The 20,895-nt window shown below is 41.4% G+C and overlaps 2 protein-coding genes across 4 annotated transcripts; one reads left to right on the top strand and one right to left on the bottom strand.

Moving 5' to 3' along the window:
• Nucleotides 1-447: 447 nt before the first annotated feature.
• On the bottom strand, nucleotides 448-10,196 carry GPN3 (GPN-loop GTPase 3). 3 transcript variants are annotated; one of them, XM_048821431.2, is made up of 8 exons: nucleotides 10,043-10,196; nucleotides 7,444-7,552; nucleotides 6,625-6,792; nucleotides 6,160-6,284; nucleotides 4,580-4,695; nucleotides 3,608-3,704; nucleotides 2,585-2,713; nucleotides 448-1,546 (listed from the first exon to the last, which is right to left on the bottom strand). In XM_048821431.2, the coding sequence occupies exons 2-8, from the start codon at nucleotides 7,532-7,534 to the stop codon at nucleotides 1,484-1,486; spliced, it is 789 nt and encodes a 262-aa protein (XP_048677388.1). In that variant the 5' UTR covers nucleotides 7,535-7,552; nucleotides 10,043-10,196; the 3' UTR covers nucleotides 448-1,483. The 3 variants fall into 3 exon arrangements, with proteins under 3 accessions (XP_048677388.1, XP_074976151.1, XP_048677386.1); XM_075120050.1 differs by lacking the exon at nucleotides 10,043-10,196 and adding an exon at nucleotides 9,478-9,500; XM_048821429.2 differs by lacking the exon at nucleotides 10,043-10,196 and adding an exon at nucleotides 8,049-8,216.
• Nucleotides 10,197-10,336: 140 nt separating this feature from the next.
• Nucleotides 10,337-20,383, top strand: DENR (density regulated re-initiation and release factor). The gene is made up of 8 exons (XM_048821432.2): nucleotides 10,337-10,494; nucleotides 12,272-12,386; nucleotides 14,891-14,910; nucleotides 15,716-15,800; nucleotides 16,668-16,751; nucleotides 17,883-17,999; nucleotides 19,186-19,325; nucleotides 20,094-20,383. The coding sequence occupies exons 2-8, from the start codon at nucleotides 12,281-12,283 to the stop codon at nucleotides 20,136-20,138; spliced, it is 597 nt and encodes a 198-aa protein (XP_048677389.1). The 5' UTR covers nucleotides 10,337-10,494; nucleotides 12,272-12,280; the 3' UTR covers nucleotides 20,139-20,383.
• The last annotated feature ends 512 nt before the right edge of the window (nucleotides 20,384-20,895 follow it).

Genomic DNA, 20,895 nt, shown 5'->3' with positions numbered 1-20,895 from the left:
CACGTGCTGCAACCCAAACCAGTGTAATTAATTTTGGAGGAAAAAGTTATATCTCCCTGCGTTTGTTTTGTTGGTTTTAAAGTGACAGCTCTTTGAAGCTGCTCAACAATTTGGAATGCTAGAAATAGTCCCTGGGGAGACAGATTAGCAGACAGAATACAGATGAGGGAAGGATGAACTTTGTCACATGAATATCACTACCATTCTCTCTGGTGTGCATATACGACCGTGGAGCAGTCATGTGACAGTCACATTTTTTTTTTTTTTTTTTTTTTTTACACGCTTCGTCAAATGGTGTCAGACCTAAACAACCTAAGAGTGCCCCTTTAAAATATACCATGCAAGTGTTCTAGTCTGAAAGTTATGCTAAAATGAGGCAAGAACTCCTAAAATCAACAAATCTTCCAACTAGAAATCCCAAGGAAGTTAGAAGGATAAACAAGGGAATTGTTGGTTTTCCTATACATACAATTTATTAAACATTGTGATAGTCAAGGAATGAAATATAAACATCTGAAAAAGTATTTTTTCATATTTAAATATTGTACAGAGTACTACAGCAATAGTCACAGTTTCCTTCAAAGAACAGCTTTTCACACCTTTCTGAACAGTTGTGTAAATCTGAAGTATTAACTCAACGCTTAAAAGTCAGATTTCTCTTTCAGAGAACTTGCCATTAGCTAAGGATTTCAAAACATCTCTTGGAGGATAGATGGACACTGCCAGGTTGCATAGGTCTATGATGTAGGTTGTTTAAAATGAAATTAAATAATTGGTGAGCAGATTAACAAAAACCTAATGGACCAAATTCATACGTGGTATAACCAGGTACAATTGCATTGACTTCAAGAGAGCTACATCAATTTATAACAGGTATGAATTTGGTGATTGATATATCAATCACAACATTTTCATGAAGTTTTAAAAAAACATGTTATTGGGGGCTTTTAAACATTTTTCTGCAGTGCTGGGAACCAAAACCCAACAACACTAAATTAATACACAACTAACCAGAAAGTGAAAATGACTACTCCACCTTTAGTTGTCTAAGATGAATGAAATACAAAATATGAACCAACAGCATAAATGGTAAATAAACTAGATTTTTTTTAAAACTTTCTCCCTACTAATAAGCTACTAGTAATGGGGTAAGAAAAAAATATATGATTTTTATTTTGACAGTGCCCCTCTACAACCACCAGATTTTTCAAGCAATCTAGCATTTAAAGAAGAAATGTAATCATCTGCATGGAATTTAACTTATTGTGACTGTGGCTAAATATTTTATATACAATAATGACAATTATTTCTTAAAGTAATAATGTGGAAATGCATGACTGGCTTCCTCTATTCATTTATTCAAGTTTTAGTTTTGATATTTAAAAAAAAAAAAAACCACACACAAATATTCAGAGAAGGATTCCTTAATTAGGCATATTTTACAACCAGGCTATTTTCTCTCTTCTTTTGGTATATACACCCTTTACTCATCCACTTGGTCTTGAAAATATTCATCTAAGGTAGCAGGTTTATCCTCTTCATTTTCCTGCCACAAAATAAACGAAGTAAATATTGGTTCAGTTTTTTTCTATGGTTACATCTATTCTATGGCATTTCTATTGCAACAGGAATCACAACATTCCTTAAAACAGTTAGCAAGGAATACCAAGAAGTAATCTGGTTTCTGCAGTCCTTTTAAATACTATAGATCCAAGAATTAGAGTGTAACAAATCTGAATCCAGGCATACTGTATATTTCGTTTCAGTGTGTATGGTAACACCCATTGTTTCATGTTCTCTGTGTATATAAAATCTCCCCACTGTATTTTCCACTGCATGCGTCCGATGAAGTGAGCTGTAGCTCACGAAAGCTTATGCTCAAATAAATTTGTTAGTCTCTAAAGTGCCATAAGTACTCCTTTTCTTTTTGCGGATACAGACTAACATGGCTGCTACTCTGAAACCTGTATATTTAAAGAGTACTGAACAACTGAATTTCAAAATGGAATAAGAAGGGCAGATATTTATTTCTTCAGGATTCATGAATATCTGAATAGTAATAAAACTAAGTATGGCTTTGATCTGAGTTTAATGCATCTGTCTCATTAGAGTCTATATTTTAGATATTATTCTATAGCTCAAACAAAAGGTATGAGCTTGATGCAGAAATTGTTGGGTGGGATCCTTTGGCCAGTGTCATGCAAGAAGTCAAACTAGAAGATCCCAAGGGTCACTTTCGGCTTTAAAATCTAGGATTCCATTAATTTGAAACCTAGTTTGATGAATAATGCAGCCCACAGAATGCATTTTTCAAACTTGCAGAACTATGCCAAGAGAGCTTTTCCGTACCCATCCATTTTCATTGCAGAGGTTAAATGTCACAGTTAATTCATAAACTAAACTCTGCCCTGCTCAGTGCTGAAAATGCTGGCCAGCTCCTCTTCTGCTGCACAAATCCTTCTCGGCAGTGTCAGTGCCCATGTTTCAAAGTAACACCAACCCTCTTAAACTCAAAGAATTACATTTAATTGGTTGGGTTGAGTTTTTTTTAAACTTTACATTTTAAAAGACAAAAGGGCTTTACCTTTGGTTCTTTAAATTCTAGATCTTCCCCGTACTGAATGGCGAAGTCTATGTGCTGCAGCACAATATTTATGCTTTCCTCATCAGAGTGATCATAAGGTAAAAATCGAACCATGCTGTAGTCATCAATCTGCAGGAAGGTTTTTAAAAGTATGACTCTTAGAGGATGTGTTAAATAAATAATAAAGAACACTCAATACTTCAAACAACAAGCATTAATCCACACAAACTCTAACAAGACAGGGATGCTAACAGATCAGTTGCTTTACCGATGGGGAAAGCAAGATAAAAGGCCACATAGCAAACCAGTGACAAGATTAGAATTCTGGAGCTCCTGGCTGCCTGTCCTCAGTTCAATCCACTACACTGCTTACACATCAGGATCACTTAGATGTTATCTTGACTATATGCTTAACTTATGAGAGAGTCTGAGTTTCAGTCTAGCACCCAGTGATGGTGAGAGACTAGGCTTAAAAAAATCCAATTTGTCAGCATTTTCACTCATAAATCTGAGAATTCCCTAGGTCAGTGGTCTCCAATGTGGGGTCCCCGGACCTTTCGGGGTTCACCATGCATTATTCAGGGGTCAGTCCCTGAAGCTAAGGCTGGAATGCACCAAAATAGCATTCTGGCACTCTTGCAGCATGGAGGATGCCATTTTGTTCTCAAAATAGCATCCTCTGCACAGTGTAACCTCCCATGCAGTGTGTGAGAGAGGTCACGCTGGCAGGTGTGTTCCAGGAGCACTGAAAACGGAAGGGGTTGAGGACATTTAGGGTTGGATGCTAAAGAGATCCTTGATGGAAAAAAGTTTGGGAACCACTGCTCTAGTTCCCAGCAATACTAGTAAATCAGTTGTATCACAACATCATTTTTGAGAAAGATCTAAATATTTTAGAAACTATAAAAAATAAGCATGTTCAGAAAAATTAACCCTGATACTGTAATGTTTGTAAATCATAAAGGATTGAATTTCAAAAAGTATATTGCACCAGTTAGGATAAAACACCAACATATCACTTACCAATCCACATATAGCTTTAGTCAGTTTCTTAAACATTGTGCTTTTTAGTATATTTGCAGAATCTTCGATCACAGAATACATATCGGGATCTAAATACCTGAAAAAAGTATTTGTTAACATTAGAAAAACATCTGTCAAGACTTTGAATAATGCATGGTACCTTCAAATCATTGCCACCATTGCTTGTGGTTTTGTACTTTTAATTAATTAATTTTAGGCGGGAACATATTTGCAGATGCTATTTTAAAAATAGAGTTTTCTTACATGTATAAACATGGCTTACAAGATTATGATTTCTAGTACCAAACTCACTAAAGTTTTAAATTTTCTACTTATAGGTTAGATGAATATTTAAGTATTAGCGGGTAGCCGTGTTAGTCTGTATCCATAAAAACAACAAGGAGCCTGGTGGCACCTTAAAAGACTAGCAGATTTATTTGGGCATAAGCTTTTGTGAGTAAAAAACCCACTTCTTCAGATGCAACAGATTTATTTAGGCTAAAGAAGTGGGTTTTTCACCCATAAAAGCTCTATGAATATTTAAAACATTTTTGGAGAGACTATGGGAGAAATGTAGCTCTTGGTATTTGCATATAAAGAAAAGGGACTATATTTTCATTGCTATAAACAGTTACAATATGATGAAGCAGGAGGACCTCTAATTTAGGATTTGAACTACATAGGCAAAATCCTCTGTAAATGAATTCAGAAAGATCTTACAGTTCTCCAAGACAATTCTCTATCCATGTGTATACACACATGGATGCAGAAGATCATCCAACAAAGTTAGCTGCAAATTATCAGAGGCTACATGGTAAATGTCTCAACAATTTAACTCCTCCATCTGGCTTCCGCTCCCCACAAGCTGTCCCCAGAGATTCCATTTTCACTTTGGGAGGACATAAGATTGAATTTGTCCTGAATCTTGCCTCATGGTGTCAAAACACAGAATACATATTTTTCAAAACTTACTTCTCAATTTCCGTTTTAGCTTTCTTGCTCAACAAATCCATTTTGGTCATGATGTTGATCTGTGGAATCTCTAACGATATCATTGCACTGAGGGCTGCCAAGACACCAGAAATAAACTGACAAAATAAGAAAAGTGACTAAATTAAATACAGACACACAAATATACAGCAATAACTTAAGAATTTTTAAAAGGTACCCAGTAAACACTGCAGTAAATATACAGCTACTGCATTGCAACAATGCACTAAACTTCATGATATAAGGAAGCAGGTAGTGACGCTGCCCTCATAGAGCTTTGGTGTCGCAACAAAACCGTAACAACCCCACCTTCCCCAGGTCTAGAATCTTTGAAATAGTTAATAAATGATGAGCACAGGTGTATGCTCTAAATGTTATTTATTTTTAAAAGGGCAAGCTCCTTTGTAAAGCACTTTAATACCTTCTGTCTGAAGTGCAGAATGTAAGTGGTATCCTAAGGACTTGAAAAAAATATAGCAGACACCTTCTAACCAGAATAAAACGACCCTTACTCCTCTAAGCCCCACATATAAAGTGACTATACTATGCTCTCTCCTTTTCCTTCCCTAGGATAGATAATTCTGTGTGTTTCCTCTTTTTCTTCTCTTTTCCTACACCCATTAGCCCTCTTTTCCTGCTTTGTATTCTTAGCCTCCTTCCCTATACTTTGGCTACATCTACACTATAAGCTAGGGATGTGATTCCCTTGCTCACATACACACGCTCACCCTAGTTCTCATTAAGCTAGCATGACTATGAACAGAGGCACAGCTGAACAGTGCCAAGTCTAAACCCACCTAAAATTGGTGAGTATGCACTCGGCATGGCTCAGCCATGTCTCCGCTGCTGCTACCTGTGCTACTGAGTTTACACTGCTATTTATACTGGCGTTAACTTGGGGAGAGCTAGCGCGAGTACGTGTACATGAGCAGGGGAATCACATCCTTAGCTTGTAGCGTAGAGATAGCCAGTGTCTCCAGTCCCCAATCTCACTTCCCCCCCATTCTGCACTATACCTTTTTAACTTACCCTGTCAGTCTTTTCCACCCAACCCTATGCATCTCCACACAGCTCACCACTACACCCTCATTTACCGGAACTGGATATTTTTACCAGAGAGGCAAAACTAGCTACAGATACATATGAAACATAGGAGACATTTGTTTGTCCAAGAACATTGCCGGGTCAGAAGCCAACCCACTCCTGGAGGGGCAGGGGTTCGATTCCTATCTCGGTGTGTCCCTGAACCTTACTTCCAGAGCCTCATTTTTCCAAGTGCCAATTTTCCTCATTTTACAGGTTAAGCAAGTGACAGTGTCACACTACAAGCAATATGAGATCTGGGAAAAAAGACCCAGAATGCCTGACTCCCACTTCCCGCCCCACCCCCGAACCATTAGGCCATAAACAATATTCAGGTTTACAGAAATGTAACAATGGAGAGTTCCAGATAGGTGAAAAAACATTATGATTGCTTTTGAATATAGTTATTCACTTCCCCAGATTAATTGTTCTTCTATAAATTATAAACTTCATTGTTACAATCGATTTAAAACCGATACCTTAAAAGATTCCACCATAAACTGAGAATCAACAAGAAAAACTCCACAGACACGGAATTCCCACTGCTGCAGCTGCTCCACCAGCTGTTTCATCACTGGCAAATGAGTATAGAGTTCAATCTGACCTAGGACACATCCATAATTAGTATGTAGGAATGTAAAGCTAATGCAGAGACAGTGCCAGTATGTTATAATGATATTTGATTATGAACTAACAGATAGACATGGGATATTGCTATTAAAATTAGTGAAATCTAGCACAGAATGTGTGATCTTTCTTTTTAGATAATTCTACTTGATCTTGGATAGATTTATATAAAAATAATAAGTGACTTTTTGGCACTGAACAACACAACAGTACAAAAAAGACTTTATCTGCAAATTACCATTACAAGCAAAAATCATCTAAGAGTTACACATCAGATAAGAAAAAATGAGGGCACCAGAGTACAGAATTTTGTTTACCTGGGCAATCAAAGAGTATGTAGTCATCCTCCACATGGCCAAGACAATCCTCAAGCCAGTCAAAGTTATTGGCAAAGTATTCCATGCAAAATACTAAACCACCATTGGGGCCAAACCTTAAGGAGTCATCTTCCATAACATCATCCACTTCAATTAATTCTCGAATGTCTACAATAAAAGATTCATGTTGTGTGTGTTTGTTTTTTCAACACTGGGTACATACGTTCCAGAGGTAAATTCCTACAACAAATGTAATTCTCAAAACAAACATGACCAACTAAATTTGTTTCAGGTGCTATACCAGCTCCCCCATCCCCACAAGCATTTTCACAATTTTTGTGATTTTACAGTCACAAATTCCTACTTTTTTGTTTAAAAGGGTTTTTCTTTTCCCATGTGAGAAACCCCTCAAACAAACAAGAGAAACTCACTGAATATACAGGGGAAACAGTAAAGCTGACTATTTCTAAGAAGTTTGTTAAATACTGCTGTAGATTCAGGAAGAGTATTTTTGTAGGTCCTACTAATACAGTCTCCAAATGCCTAAAATATGTATATATTGCTTCTTGACTTAGATTTAAAAAACAAACGAACAAACAGATTTAGATTCTGGAGAACGCTGTCAATAAAACCAGAACAGCTTTGATATCAAGACAGGTTAAATTTAGACAACTAAATCTGTAAGTATCTTATTAAAAGGTAAGAAAACTCAATCTTCAAGCCTGATTCATCCTGAGTAAGAAGTGTTATATTCTTTACCTGTTTTCGGCAGTTCTGAGAGTATGGGAAATTAAGAAAGTGATCCCAAGCACAACTCACCAGCCATCAGAGGATAATTGAAGAATTCTGCTGCAGGGTCTAGGTTAACAACTTGCACAGAGCGGTTTATGGCTGCACAATGCTGGACCATGGTGGAACAGTAAGTGCTCTGCAATTTAAATAGAAACCTTAGTACACAGCTGAAAGTACCTAAAAGGTGTTGCAATTTTACACCTGAAAGGAGAGGCAACTGTATAGCAGTCAGAGCAAGGGTCTGGGAATCAGAACTCCCAACTCTGCCTGTCTTGCTGCGTATGTTGGAAAGTTACTGCCCCTCTATGCCTCAGTTTTCCTGGCTGTGAAATAGGGATAATACGTCCACTGTATAGCACCTTCCAATCCTCAGAAGGAGCGATGCAAGTGCAATGCAAAGGGTTATTTGTAGGCTACTTCAAAGTATTATTTTATCTGAAGAGCCACCACCGCTTTACATCATTTTAAATTGCAACAATCTCCGACAATGGCACATGGCAACTTCCACTTCAGTTACCCCAAACCCCGTTACACCCATGCCCCCAATTACCCCAACTACCCCTTACCCCCACACTCCCGAGTTACACCCCCAAATACCCCACCGGTACAAGGCAGGGAGGGGCCGGTCTCACCTTCCCACTGCCCGCCGGACCCATGACCAGCTGAGCGAAGCGAGGCATGCCTGCCTGCTCCGTTCCCCGAGCCCAGCGCAACGCAGAGACAGCGACCGAGCGGCAGGAATTGGCTACTCCGCGATCCCGTAGCGTGGCGGACAGACGCTATACACACACGCAGTTCCTCGTATACGGAGACACGCAGGGCTCAAGCTTCCTGCAGAGTCTGAATCGCGCTGCTCAGCCCAGTTCGCCCCTGCGGAGGAGCCCGAGGCCCGCTGAACTGATACCTTTGCTGGCAGAGGGGGATAGTTTGGTGACGTGCCTAGAAGGTGAAACAGCCAAGGCCTTTATGGCTGTTGGCAGAGCCAGCCTTAGCCTCTGAGCTCCTGGGTCCCCGGCTTGTGCTCAGCCCAGTGAGTCACAGGTTTGTTCAGCAAATGTCAGTGTAAACTGACTGCACAGCACTGTATGCTGGATTTGTGCTGGAAATGGCCCACCTTGATTATCATACACATTGTAAGGAGAGTGATCACTTTAGATAAGCTATTACCAGCAGGAGAGTAGGGTGGGGGGAGAGAAAACCTTTTGTAGTGATAAACACCCATTTTTTTACGGTTTGTGTGTATAAAAACATCTTCTGTATTTTCCACAGTATGTATCCGATGAAGTGAGCTGTAGCTCACGAAAGCTTATGCTCAAATAAATTGGTTAGTCTCTAAGGTGCCACAAGTACTCCTTTTCTTTTTGCGAATACAGACTAACACAGCTGTTACTCTGAAACCTATGCGAGACTGTACATCCCCCTGACTGGGAGTCACTGAACATCTACAGCCCAGGGCCGTGGGGGATAGAGAGCAGGGGATTTCACCAGCTTCCTCTTATCAATATATCACTAAGTGGTTCCAGTAACTGTGTTATACTGGGGGTATTTGAATGTAGAGAATGGGCCAAATCCCATGGGCTGAGACTCATTGGCTTCAGCAGGACTGCTCACATGAGTTAGGCGAGCTGGATTTGGCTCAGTGTTTTGCCTTGCTTTGATGAATTTCTGATACATCCTTTGGGCAGCTCTCCATACCTGTCTTCTATATACACACTTGGGACCCAATCCCACAAGGTTTTACTCATCTAAGTAGTTTGTACAATGAAGCGAATTGCCTGGGTAAGGAATATTCGTGTGAGTAAAGATTTACAAGATCAGGACCCCTAAAACAGACACCTTGACTAGGAAGATCCTTATAGCCTCCTTTGTTCCCACTGGCAATTCTGCTGGGAGCTGGGTCTGCCATCTACCACCCTCCCTTTTAGCTCACGTGCACACTGCTACCGGAGGGAGCTCACTGAATAATCTAGCACGCCAAGCAAGCTTACCTCTGCCCCTTATCCACGCCCCACCCCGGCACATGCTATACATCTCTCCTATAAAAGAGAGTCAGAGATATACCTTAGTACAGTGGTCTGGCGACGCAGTTGAAGAAAATTGTTGATGTCCACGACCCAACAGAGCTGAGGCTGAGGGGCTTGGGGTGTGGGAAGGGCTCTGGGCTGAGGCAGGGGGTTGGAACTGGCCATTGGGAGTGCAGAGCTGGTGCTCAGGGCAGGGGCTGTGCGCTGATTCCAGTGGCCCCCCACCTGGGAGCGGGACCTGCTGCTGGCCGCTTCCAGGGTGCTGTGTGGAATCAGAATAGGTATGGACTAGCCTTGCCTTAGCTGGACAGCACTGCCAAGGGGACTTTTAACGGCTTTGGGAAAGTCACTTCACCAGCCCCTGCCTCCTTCTGTAAAATGAGGATGACGATACTTTACCTGCTTCAAAAAAAGTGTATTGAGACCTGTGGACAAAACGTGCCAGAGAGAAGTTTTTGTGTATTGTTTACTATGGCAACACTCTGCTTGACTTTTAAAAGTCTGAGTGGGTCAGACTGTAGTTATCCACACTCACAAGGGAACAGGAAGGAGCAGAGATCACAGGTATGCTGATCCTGTAGGGTGCTAGATCCCACTCTTACCCAAGGTGGGGGGCACAGCACACATCGCTTCTCCCGCCTTGCGGTGCCAATAGACCCAGCACTGAAAGAAGCGCCCCCAGCTGACTCCCTCTGGTATCAACAATTGTCTCCCCTCCAGGTGCCGAACCTAGAGAATGCACCTTAGCCTCCTACACCGCCTCCACCCAAGTTCACTCTACGGAGGCCCTAGTAGCTCAGTAACTTCCCATGGCGAGCGTCTCACCCCCACGTCGTCCCCTCCAAAACCAGGCTCCTCCCTTCCTTAACGTCACACAGAGCGAAGCTTGGCGGCGCCTCTCCCTCGAGCTCTCGCGATAAAGCGGCGGCGGCGCCCCGGGACGTTCTCGCGGTGCTGGTCGGGAAGCTGCATGTGCTGTTGGGGTCGGAGGCAGCAGCAGCAGGAGGAGGAGCCGCCCCCTCCCCCCGAGACTGCGGCGTGAGGGGCCAACCGGGTAATGAGCCCTGCGAGGCGCGGGGGCTCCCCGCTGGGCCCTTCCCCCAGTCTGCACCGCACTCCTTCCCACCCCGCCCGATATCCGGCACCCTTCCCCGTCTGACCCCCCTCACCCTCCCGGCACCCCTTACTCCGTCTGACCCCTCTCCGCACCCCTCACCCCGTCAGACACCCCTCACCCTTCCGGCACCCCTCACTCCCTCTGACCCCTCCCTGTCAGGCACCCCTCCCTTCCCCCGGCACCCCTCACTCCCTCTGACCCCCCCGCCCCTGACACCCCTCCCCGTCAGGCACCCCTCACTCCCTCTGACACCTCCCCCCCCCCCGGGACTCCTCCCCGTCAGGCACCCCTCACTCCCTCTGACCCACCCGGCATCCCTCCTCACCCTGACTTCCTGTGAGCCCCCCGGCACCACTTCCCTTCAGACGCCTCTGATCACCCCCCCCCAGCACTTTTGCCCTCCCGAGATCCCTCCCCTTCAGACACCCCTCTTACCTCCTCCTGGGACCCCTCCCCTTCAGACACCCAGCACCCCTCCCCTTCCCCCACCACCTCTCACTCCCTCTGACCCCCCCTCGCACCCCTCCCTTTCAGACACCCGTCACTCCCTCTGACCCCTCCCCTTCAGATACTCCTCACTCCCTTCAGACACACACCCCCCGGAACCCCTGCCCTTCAGACACCCCCCTGACACCCCTCCCTCTGAGACATCCCTCGCTTCCCTCCCTCTGACCCCCCCGGCACCTCCTCCCCACCCTGACTCTCACCCTTCCAGCATCCCTCTCCACCCTGACTTCCTGTGAGCCCCCAGCACCTTTGCCCCTTCAGATGCTCTTCACCCCCTAGCCCTTTCCCACCCTGGTTCTGTCTAACACTCCCCCTCCCCCTAGCACTCTCCACCACTGCCAGGTCTCCCCCCTGACTCCATCTCCACCCCCACCTTCATCTGATCTGATCCTGCTTCTGCCCTGTCAGTACCTGACCCTCGGTATTCCGCATCCTGATCTCTCTGATCTTCCCTCTACTGGCACTCCTCACCCCCCCCCCACCTTGGTTTGATCTCCCAAGTATGGCTCATCCTGTTTGCTTAGGGTGACCAGATAGCAAGTGTGAAAAATTGGGACAGGGTAGGGGGTAATAGGTGCCTATATAAGACAAAGCCCCGAATATTGGGACTGTTCCTATAAAATCAGGATATCGGGTCACCCTATGTCTGCTCCACCCTCTCTGGCATGTTCCACATTTCCACCAATGCGCCCAGGCCCCACATTGTTTTTCACTGCCCCCCTGACCCATATGCCCTCAATTCCTTCATGTTTCCTACAAGCACCCCAACATTTGTCCCAATCCCTCTAATGCTGACTATAACCACTCCATCTCTTGATGTACCTATAGTCCTCTCAACGCACCCACTATTCATCTCAACTGTCACAGCACAACACCCCACATCTCACTTCACTCCACCCCAATCTGCATGTTTCACTTCCGTACCCCTCCTTTATATGCTGTGTATCTATGTCCCTCCTTATATTTCATTCTCTGTGCACCCACAACCTCATGACACCGAGTCCCCATATGTTGTTTCTTGTCCCATTCCACTCTTGCCAATTGCTCCCTCCCCCATCCTTGTAGCTACATGAGCTTTAATCTCTGAGCCTCTGCAGTCCTCTAAAATGGGCACATTAGGGAAGATGACTTACTCTTCATCCTCCTATATTTCAGCAATTTAAAATAAGAATTTGTAGTTTATGTTTTTTCCTCTTGTGGCCTGCAGGTTTGTGAGATGGCAACGGATACAGCTGAGTCCACAGTCCCTGACTACAAAGGAGACCTAAGGAGCAACGCCAGGTCAGATGCAGACTATCCCCTCCGGGTCCTCTACTGTGGAGGCAAGTGCTGAGGAGGCACTTACATATGATGCCTCTGGTGCTGTACAAATGATGATAGCTCAGTGCAGGTGATGATAGAGAGATCCACTTCCAAGTCATAAGTCTCAGCTTGCAGAACTGGGGGAAGGGTCTGCTTTTTGCACTGTGCAGTCTCCTCTCTGTAATGCTTCATGCTACAGATATGTGTGTTTACTCTTAACCTAGCATTGGTATTCAAAGTATTGTTACCTGGTGTTTACCGAGAGCATTTGTGACAGTACTTTGAATTTGTGGTGGGTTAAACAGGACTTCTCAATTGGCATGTCTTCCTATTCAATTGGTATGGCTTCCTATTCAAGAAGAAGGAGTTGCTCTCTTAAATTAATGGGCATCACTCTTGGATTGTATACGCTTCTGGGCTGAGACCTTTTCTGTACAGAGTAAAGTGCCTATTGCAAAGCAGCTCTGATCCTGACTGGGGCATCTAGGTATTACTGTAATACTAGTAATAAAACTAGAACTAAGGGAAGGAAATTCTCTGTACAGTTGGGTCTGCCTGCTTTATCCACTGTTATATGAGATCAGAGTCAAATATTATGGCCAGATTTAAAAAGGAACTGAATAATTTTGAGTTTGTTTATACATATAATTAGCTCATCTTAATTAGTTAGTCTCTTACTCCACCTTTTCATATTTTCTCTGTGTGTGTATGTATATATATACACATACACACAGAAAACATGAAAAGGTGGAGTAAGAGACTAACTAATTAAGATGAGCTATTTTTTATATATATATGTGTGTGTGTGTATGTATGTGTATACTTCTTACTATATGTTCCATTCTGTGCATCCGATGAAGTGGGCTTTAGCCCATGAAAGCTTATGCTCAAATAAATTTGTTAGTCTCTCAGGTGCCACAAGTACTCCTGTTCTTTTTGCAGATACAGACTAACACGGCTGCTACTCTGCTATATATATAATATAGATAAATTAAAATTAATTTTAAAAAAATAACCTAGTTGGCTAGGTATATTTTGGGTGTCTACCCTTCTCCTTGGATATTGGCTTCTCTTTGGGGCAGCAAAATTAAATAGATGATCCAGTAATCTCCTGTGGCAAATATCATCTGCCTCAAGGAGAAGTGGTGTCTCCGTATTTGCCTGAAAGATCTGGGCACCCTCTGCTCGCTCTTCTCCCTGGGCATAGAAATTACTCTCATGCTGAGCCTTGATTCTAATGCATAGTGTCTGAACAAATGACTAGTAAGAGAAAACTGAAACTCTGGTTGACCTCAACAAAATAAACATCATTTTTTGCGGCAAGGGCTTGGTGGTTATTTCACTGGCCTTTCATCCTCTGGATCTTGGGTTTAAAAGACGATTTAGTTCTGTAGCACTACAGATGTGTTTGACTTAACAGGAAAAAGCCCTGTTGAGGTGTTTCCATTTCAAGTAAATCTAAATGATGTCTAAATCTGGACTTGAGTCACAAATCAAAACGTGTTGGACTTCTTAGTTTTCACTCCTCTTGGAGTACCTCACAGAATCACTTCCTAGCTTGGCACAGCTCAGGAGGGCCAGAATTGCAATACTAGGTTGCTTCATGCTAGAGTGGCATTCTTATTGCTAAGCAAGTGAGAAGATTCAAAGTTGTGGTCACTCTGTGCACTCTTCAGTTAAGGAAGTTTTCTTGTCCTCATGTGCAAACTTCCTGGCTTTTATCTTTTTATGTTACAGCCTTATAATATAGCTATAGGATTTTATATGTAAAGTATCAGATATTAAAGGCTATTAAAAATTGTAGTTGAGACACCAACTGTTCGACTGCAGTAGCTCCAAGAGATCCAACCTCACAATTCTTGATTCTGTATTATGCAGACACCGACGTTATTACTTATTAGTATTAAGAGTGCATATGAAGAAAATGCATGGTGTGTATTCTTGAAAGCTGTGTATTATGATGGGCTCGAGGGGCAAACACCCACTGGATCACTTTGTCCATCCCTCTTGCTAGGGCAGGTTTGGTCTCTACAATACATTGTGGTCTGCCTTTCCTGAAGTTTGAATTTAGGGCATTCAGGCTGAGAAAAATGCATTGCCTTAGTGTAAAATAGATTGTGTATTCACAGTGGCATCTTCATTTTGTTATTTCTGCATGTCCAGTACTAGGACTATAGGTAGGCAGCATGATCCAGTAGTAAAGAAAGGTAACCACTAGAATGTAATGGATAGGGAAAAACAATAGTGAGAATATTTTGGAGAGTTGATAAGACAGAGTATACTTTCTCTTGTTTTTAGGATATGATTTAGTAGATGTATTTAGCAGAGAGGTACAACATTTTGGTACTTTTTCAGAACTCAGGGCTGGGTGCTGAGTTGCTAACAGAGCAATGTGGTTAATAGATGTCAACTTAATGGCATAAAAAGTCACCCAAAGATTAAAATGACAGATTGTTCTTGATATGAAATATTAATGGGTGAAGAATTTAAATTTCTTAATAATCTCCTTCTTTTCCTTCCCCAGTCTGTTCATTGCCAACAGAGGTGAGTTCATTTCACATTTGGATTTATTCTCCCTCCTCCAACCTGGTCCTCCATGTACCAACTATGGGGATTTTTGCTGCCCTTCTCTGCTTGCTATACTTCAACCTTTAAAGTTCTATGCTGCAGCCACTATCTGGCTGAAGAAGAATGTGCAGAGCTCCCTTGGAACCAGTCAGTGTTGATCTAGGAGACACCATTGAGCTATACAGGACGACTTTCCTCCAGCCTCCTGGGTAGCAAACGACAGTCTTCATAGTTTGTCTTGCCCAGCCCCTGTTGGTCTGAAGAATTGAACATGTCTCCTGTAAGGTGGTGCAGAGCACAGTCACTAATCAATTAGTCTGATCATAGAATATCGGGGTTGGAAGGAACCTCAGGAGGTCATCTAGTCCAACCCTGTGCTCAAAGCAGGACCAATCCCCAATTTTTGCCCCAGATCCCTAAATGGCCCCCTCAAGGATTGAACTCGCAACCCTGGGTTTAGCAGGCCAATGCTCAAACCACTGAGCTATCCCTCCCCCCATGATCCTATGTTACTTGCTTCTGCTTTTTTTCCTGCACCCCATCCAAACTACTCCATAAATCCTGCTTATACACCAGCTCCATTTCACTCCATAATCCAGACCTAAAACTTTACTGCCAGTTAACAAATGAAATCAACTGAAGTGCATGTCCCCAAGCAAAATGAAGAAATAGCTTGCATTTTATCTTGCTGCTAATTTGCCTATTAATCAGATTCTCACTGTGTATTAGTGGTATATTTTGTAATTTCTCAGATAATTTATATGTGGCCTTTCCCCACTAGTACTGTGAATACATGCCTGATGTGGCTAAATGCAGACAATGGTTAGAGAAGAATTTTCCAAATGAATTTGCAAAACTTACTGTAGGTAAGAATCTTTCTGTATTTTTCCAGTTAATCAGGGCTTGTGACCTAAAGACAGAGGGTTGCATGTGTAAACAAAACCCTACATCCTGTGAGAATTATATATTATGGTACACTGCTGAAATTGAACATTCTACTTCTGTCCATTCTCTGATCCATGTAATTGTACTGTAATAATCTTTACCACCCTACTATTCATCTCCCTTCTCTGGTCATGTCAAGTCTAAAATTTAGATTAAGCTGCTTAAGGGAGGTGGTATGATGTTTTACAGCTTCTGTGAAGGCCTTGTATACTTTTGGGTGCTGTAAAAGAATAAAAAGCTTGACAACATGTGAGAATACGCTATATTCTGTCAAATAATGTTTAACATGACACATACAGCTTCCTCCCAGGTCTACACAGAAATTTCCTATTGTATCCAGTCATCTGTTCAGTTAAGATTACATCTAGAATTGCTATTAACTTGACTGGTGAGTTAGTTCAATGTTAAACTACCCATAGGTGGAAAAGTAATAAATGCTATCTATTGGGATTCTAAACAAGTAGTATTACTGGTGAAAATAAATGTTTAGAGTGGAACACTAATGACAATGTTGATACTAATCTCTCTCCTAAAAACTATTATATGGAGAGGCTACTTTGGAAAGAATGTAGCCTGAGGCTAAGGTTTCTTAATGTTTGACGTCTTATTTGTGCAAATGTGGTGATATAATGCCATGCACAAAACAAACGTCTGCAGATCGGATACTGCATTGATAGAATATGCATTAAAGTAACATCTTACTAAGCCTGAGAATCACCTTGCAGATGCAATATGTAAGACATGTGGGAGTCCTACTTATTAAACTTTTATTTTTTTTATGTAATAAGAAAATTCACCAAAACAGGAGACTGGATTTGGAGAAGGTCAAGGAACAGCAGGAGAAGAGGAGGAGAAGAAAAAGCAAAAGAGAGGCAAGGTCTAAATAGCTGATTGTGGTATTAATCTAGCCCATAAACTTAGAACCTGTCTTACATATGCAGTTTGTAGAATCTTTGTCTACTTTGGGACAGTGCACTCTAGCACAACTTCTCAACCTCTTGGATCATTTTATAAAACTAATTTATTAGCTTTTGAGGTAATGGTGCACAGAACAAATCCTGTATGAGAATATTCCTGCAAATTGGTGCAGATATATGGTGCACAGTGCTGAGAATGTCAGGCAGCCTGGCAAGAGTCAAGGTAGTAACGATACCAAATGCATATAAAAGATGCAAATTGTATTTCCTGGTCATTCAGATCATTGCTACGTCATCCAAAGGGCCCAGTCAACACTGGGGCTCCCTTGTGCTGGGTGCTGTACAAAGATGTACATGGCTGACGGTCTCTGGCCCAAATAACTTGGTCTAAAGGCTCCGTGTGTCTGCGTGAGATAAAAGGGCTTCAGTAAAGCTGAAAAACCAGGAAAATTTGTAGTCATGTATTAGACTGCAGGGTTGACTAAATCCACTGTGAGTACTAAGATAATGAAAATGTTACCTGCTTATAACTATCAAAGGTTTGCTGTAAATGCTGCATTTTAATACAGGAATTAACTCTCTGATTGGCTAGGTGTGTGTGTATATAGTACACAAAACTATTTTAACACTGAGTACTGAAATCAGGTTTCCTGCATCTGTAATGTTTTAACCCTTCTCAGACTTAATGTCCTTCGGTCAATACTGTTATAAGTAGGAATAAGAAATAAAAATTAATGTTTCACCCTTAGCTGACCGTGTATTAATGGTTCTTGTAATATTGTAACTTTATGGCATGATTAAGACAACTGTGAGATATGCTATATTATCAATATAGCTACAACAATGCTGCAATGTTGTAGCTATATTGATATAACATATTAGGCAACATATGTAATGTTTATTATAATTTAAGTGTTGTATGGGAATGTATAGCTTTACAAATGGAGGTAAGGGTGATAAGCAACTTTTTCAAAATTACTAAGTGAAATTTTTTTTGCATATTTCAGGTTGTTGTTTTTCTGACGTGCAAGCGCAGTATATGAAATGATTACTTAGATACTGATTTAATTTTGTCCTGTCTCAAAGGTGGAAGGGGTCAGATAAAACAGAAGAAGAAGACTGTACCACAGAAAGTTACAATAGCTAAAATTCCTAGAGCAAAGAAGAAATATGTCACAAGAGTGTGTGGCCTTGCAACTTTTGGTGAGTTTGCCAAGTGAACACTTCATTAGTCTAACTGCATTTTCTTTTGACCATTGAGTTATATTAACTCAACATTTTTGTTGGTTCATATTAGCAGGAAAAGTTTCAGCAACAAACTTCTTTTGACAGGTTTCAGAGTGGTAGCCGTGTTAGTCTGTTTCAGCAAAAACAATGAGGAGTCCTTGTGGCACCTTAGAGACTAACACATTTTGTTTGGGCATAAGCTTTCGTGGGCTAGAACCCACTTCATCAGATGCATGGAGTAGAAAATACAGTAGCAGGTATATTTATACATAGTACATGAAAAGATAGGAGTTGCCTTACCAGGTGGGGGGTCAGTCTAATGAGACAATTCAATTAACAGTAGAATACCAAGGGAGGAAAAATCACTTTTGTAGTGGTAATGAGGGTGGCCCATTTCAAACAGTTGACAAGAAGGTGTGAGTAACAGTAGGGGGAAATTGGTATGGTAAAATTAGGTTTTGCAATGACTCATCCACTCCCAGTCTTTAGTCGGGCCTAATTTGATGTCCAGTTTGCAAATTAATTCCAGTTCTGTAGTTCACGTAGGTGAACTGAACTTTGACTTTGTCCTCACCCACAACTATTTCAGATTTGGGGACAATTTATACCTTCAAGTCAGTGGGACCGCTATGGTAGCCCACAAAAGCTTATGCCCAAATAAATTTGTTAAACTTCTTTTGAGTCACTTTCTCTTCCTGCTTTTGATTTCACTCTACTGTCCTGCTATTTCTGTGCTCCTGTCTCTGCTTCTCCAGACCTCTCTCTCCTTAAAAATCAATTTCAAGCAATTTTTTTTCATCTCTAACCAGAGTTATTTGAGATGAGTTCTGCACAGTCCCACTTTTGGGATGCCCCAACCATGCAGCATTGCTTCATCCCAAGAGTGGGAACTTGTAGCGACCATTCAGAGAAGAAATATTAGAGAAAATTAAAATGTCCTCTGAAAAGTTATGCCAAATTCAGAGAATAAATGGTCCTGAAATGTTACACACTTACAGATCTGCTTTAACTAGAAACCTTGGCACAACCTTAACTATGATGAAACTAGTTGCTACTGATATCTTCCTAATTAAATCCAGGTTTAAATTTTGTGTGTTTAAGCTAGAGAAGACCTTATGATACTAACTGTCTTTAATTCTATAAATTTCTTCTATGTAAACAGAAATTGATCTGAAGGAAGCACAAAGGTTTTTTGCTCAGAAATTCTCTTGCGGTGCCTCAGTAACAGGAGAAGATGAAATCATAATTCAGGGGGACTTTACAGATGACATTATTGATGTAATCCAGGAGAAGTGGCCTGAGGTAAATGTGACTGATTTTTATCACGTCATAGTCATGAAATTACTAGTTAAGTCATAAGCCCATGCTCTTCTGATATGATTCTGAAAATTGTTTTAGTTTTTCATTTCCATCCTGGCCACAAGTAGAAATGTAAGATACCAAACTAAGAGGGCCAGTGGTCTACCTTGATATGTTCACTCCTAAACAGTACCTAATCCTTCATAAGAACCTGACACCCAAATATCCGTTTATCTTCCAAAAAATTACATAATTATCTGCTGCTAGGTGCTTGGATACTACAGTGATGAAAGACACAAATATCTCAATCGATATAAACATCTCCATGACTTCTTCCACTCTGTTCCTTGTATGTGGAATGTTTCCCCAACAGATCAAGTTCCTTCTCAACCATATGTCTGTTGCTACCTATGAGAAATTAGTTAATGTTTAAGTAGTTGGACTGAGATTCAGATGGTTCAGAAGTGGTTTGAGTTCTATTGATGTAATTATAACCAGACATTTTTATTGGCTTGTATCTGTCTCTCCTGCCATTGTATATTGACCATTTGTTGGTGCCCATTATGCAATGGATTCTGTGACTGGCCTTGTTGATTTCAGTGGGGCTCTATGGACCCAGAGATCCATTCATGTAAAATTCATCACAGGGTGAGAGCCTTAAATGGGAAGCTCGTCAGAGAGTGACTTGCTGTAAAGAACCTAGCACAGCAGGGCATAGTGAGGAATGCACACTTTTTTCCCCCCACTTAAAGTAATATCTGTTTGTTGTAGGTGGATGATGACAGCATTGAAGATCTTGGAGAAGTGAAGAAGTGATTTTGAAAGACTGCCTTTATTTAAATACATGGTTATAGTTGACGGAGCCAAAGCGAGGCTTCTAAATGCATTTACTCTGCAGTAAACTGTAGGGTGTCCTTACCCATGGCATTATCACCATTCTATATAGGCTGCTTGGTTTGTTTTTGTTGTGACTTTTTTGCCAAAGTTCAACTGGGGGTTCTATCATGCTCATGCATGAAGGTAGGGATTTAATTAAATAAAGTTGTTCCTCACTTACCGAGGTTATTGTCTCTTTACAGCTGTTTTTATTTTTGTAACAGAATTTAAAGAGTTTTAAGACCTGATTCAGTAAAAATTAGGGCTGTCAAGCGATTAAAAAAATTAATCGCGATTAATTGCACTGTTAAAACAATAATAGAATACCATGTATTTAAATATTTTTGGATGTTCTCTACATTTTCAAATATTGATTTCAATTACAACTCAGAATACAAAGTGTACAGTGCTCACTTTATATTTTTTATTACAAATACTTGCACTGTAAAAAACAAAAGAAATAATATTTTTCAGTTCACCTAATACAAGTACTGTAGTGCAGTCTCTTTATCATGAAAGTTGAACTTACAAATGTAGAATTATGTACAAAAAAAACCTGCATTCAAAAATATTTAAAACTTTAGAGCCTACAAGTCCAATCACTCAAACAAACAAGTTTGTTTACATTTGCAGGAGATAATGCTGCCTGCTTCTTGTTCACAATATCACCTGAAAGTGAGAACAGGTGTTCTCATGG

Source organism: Caretta caretta, chromosome 15, assembly GCF_965140235.1.
Source record: "Caretta caretta isolate rCarCar2 chromosome 15, rCarCar1.hap1, whole genome shotgun sequence".
NCBI lineage: Eukaryota > Metazoa > Chordata > Testudines > Cheloniidae > Caretta > Caretta caretta.
This window is presented reverse-complemented; position numbering and strand designations above follow the sequence as displayed.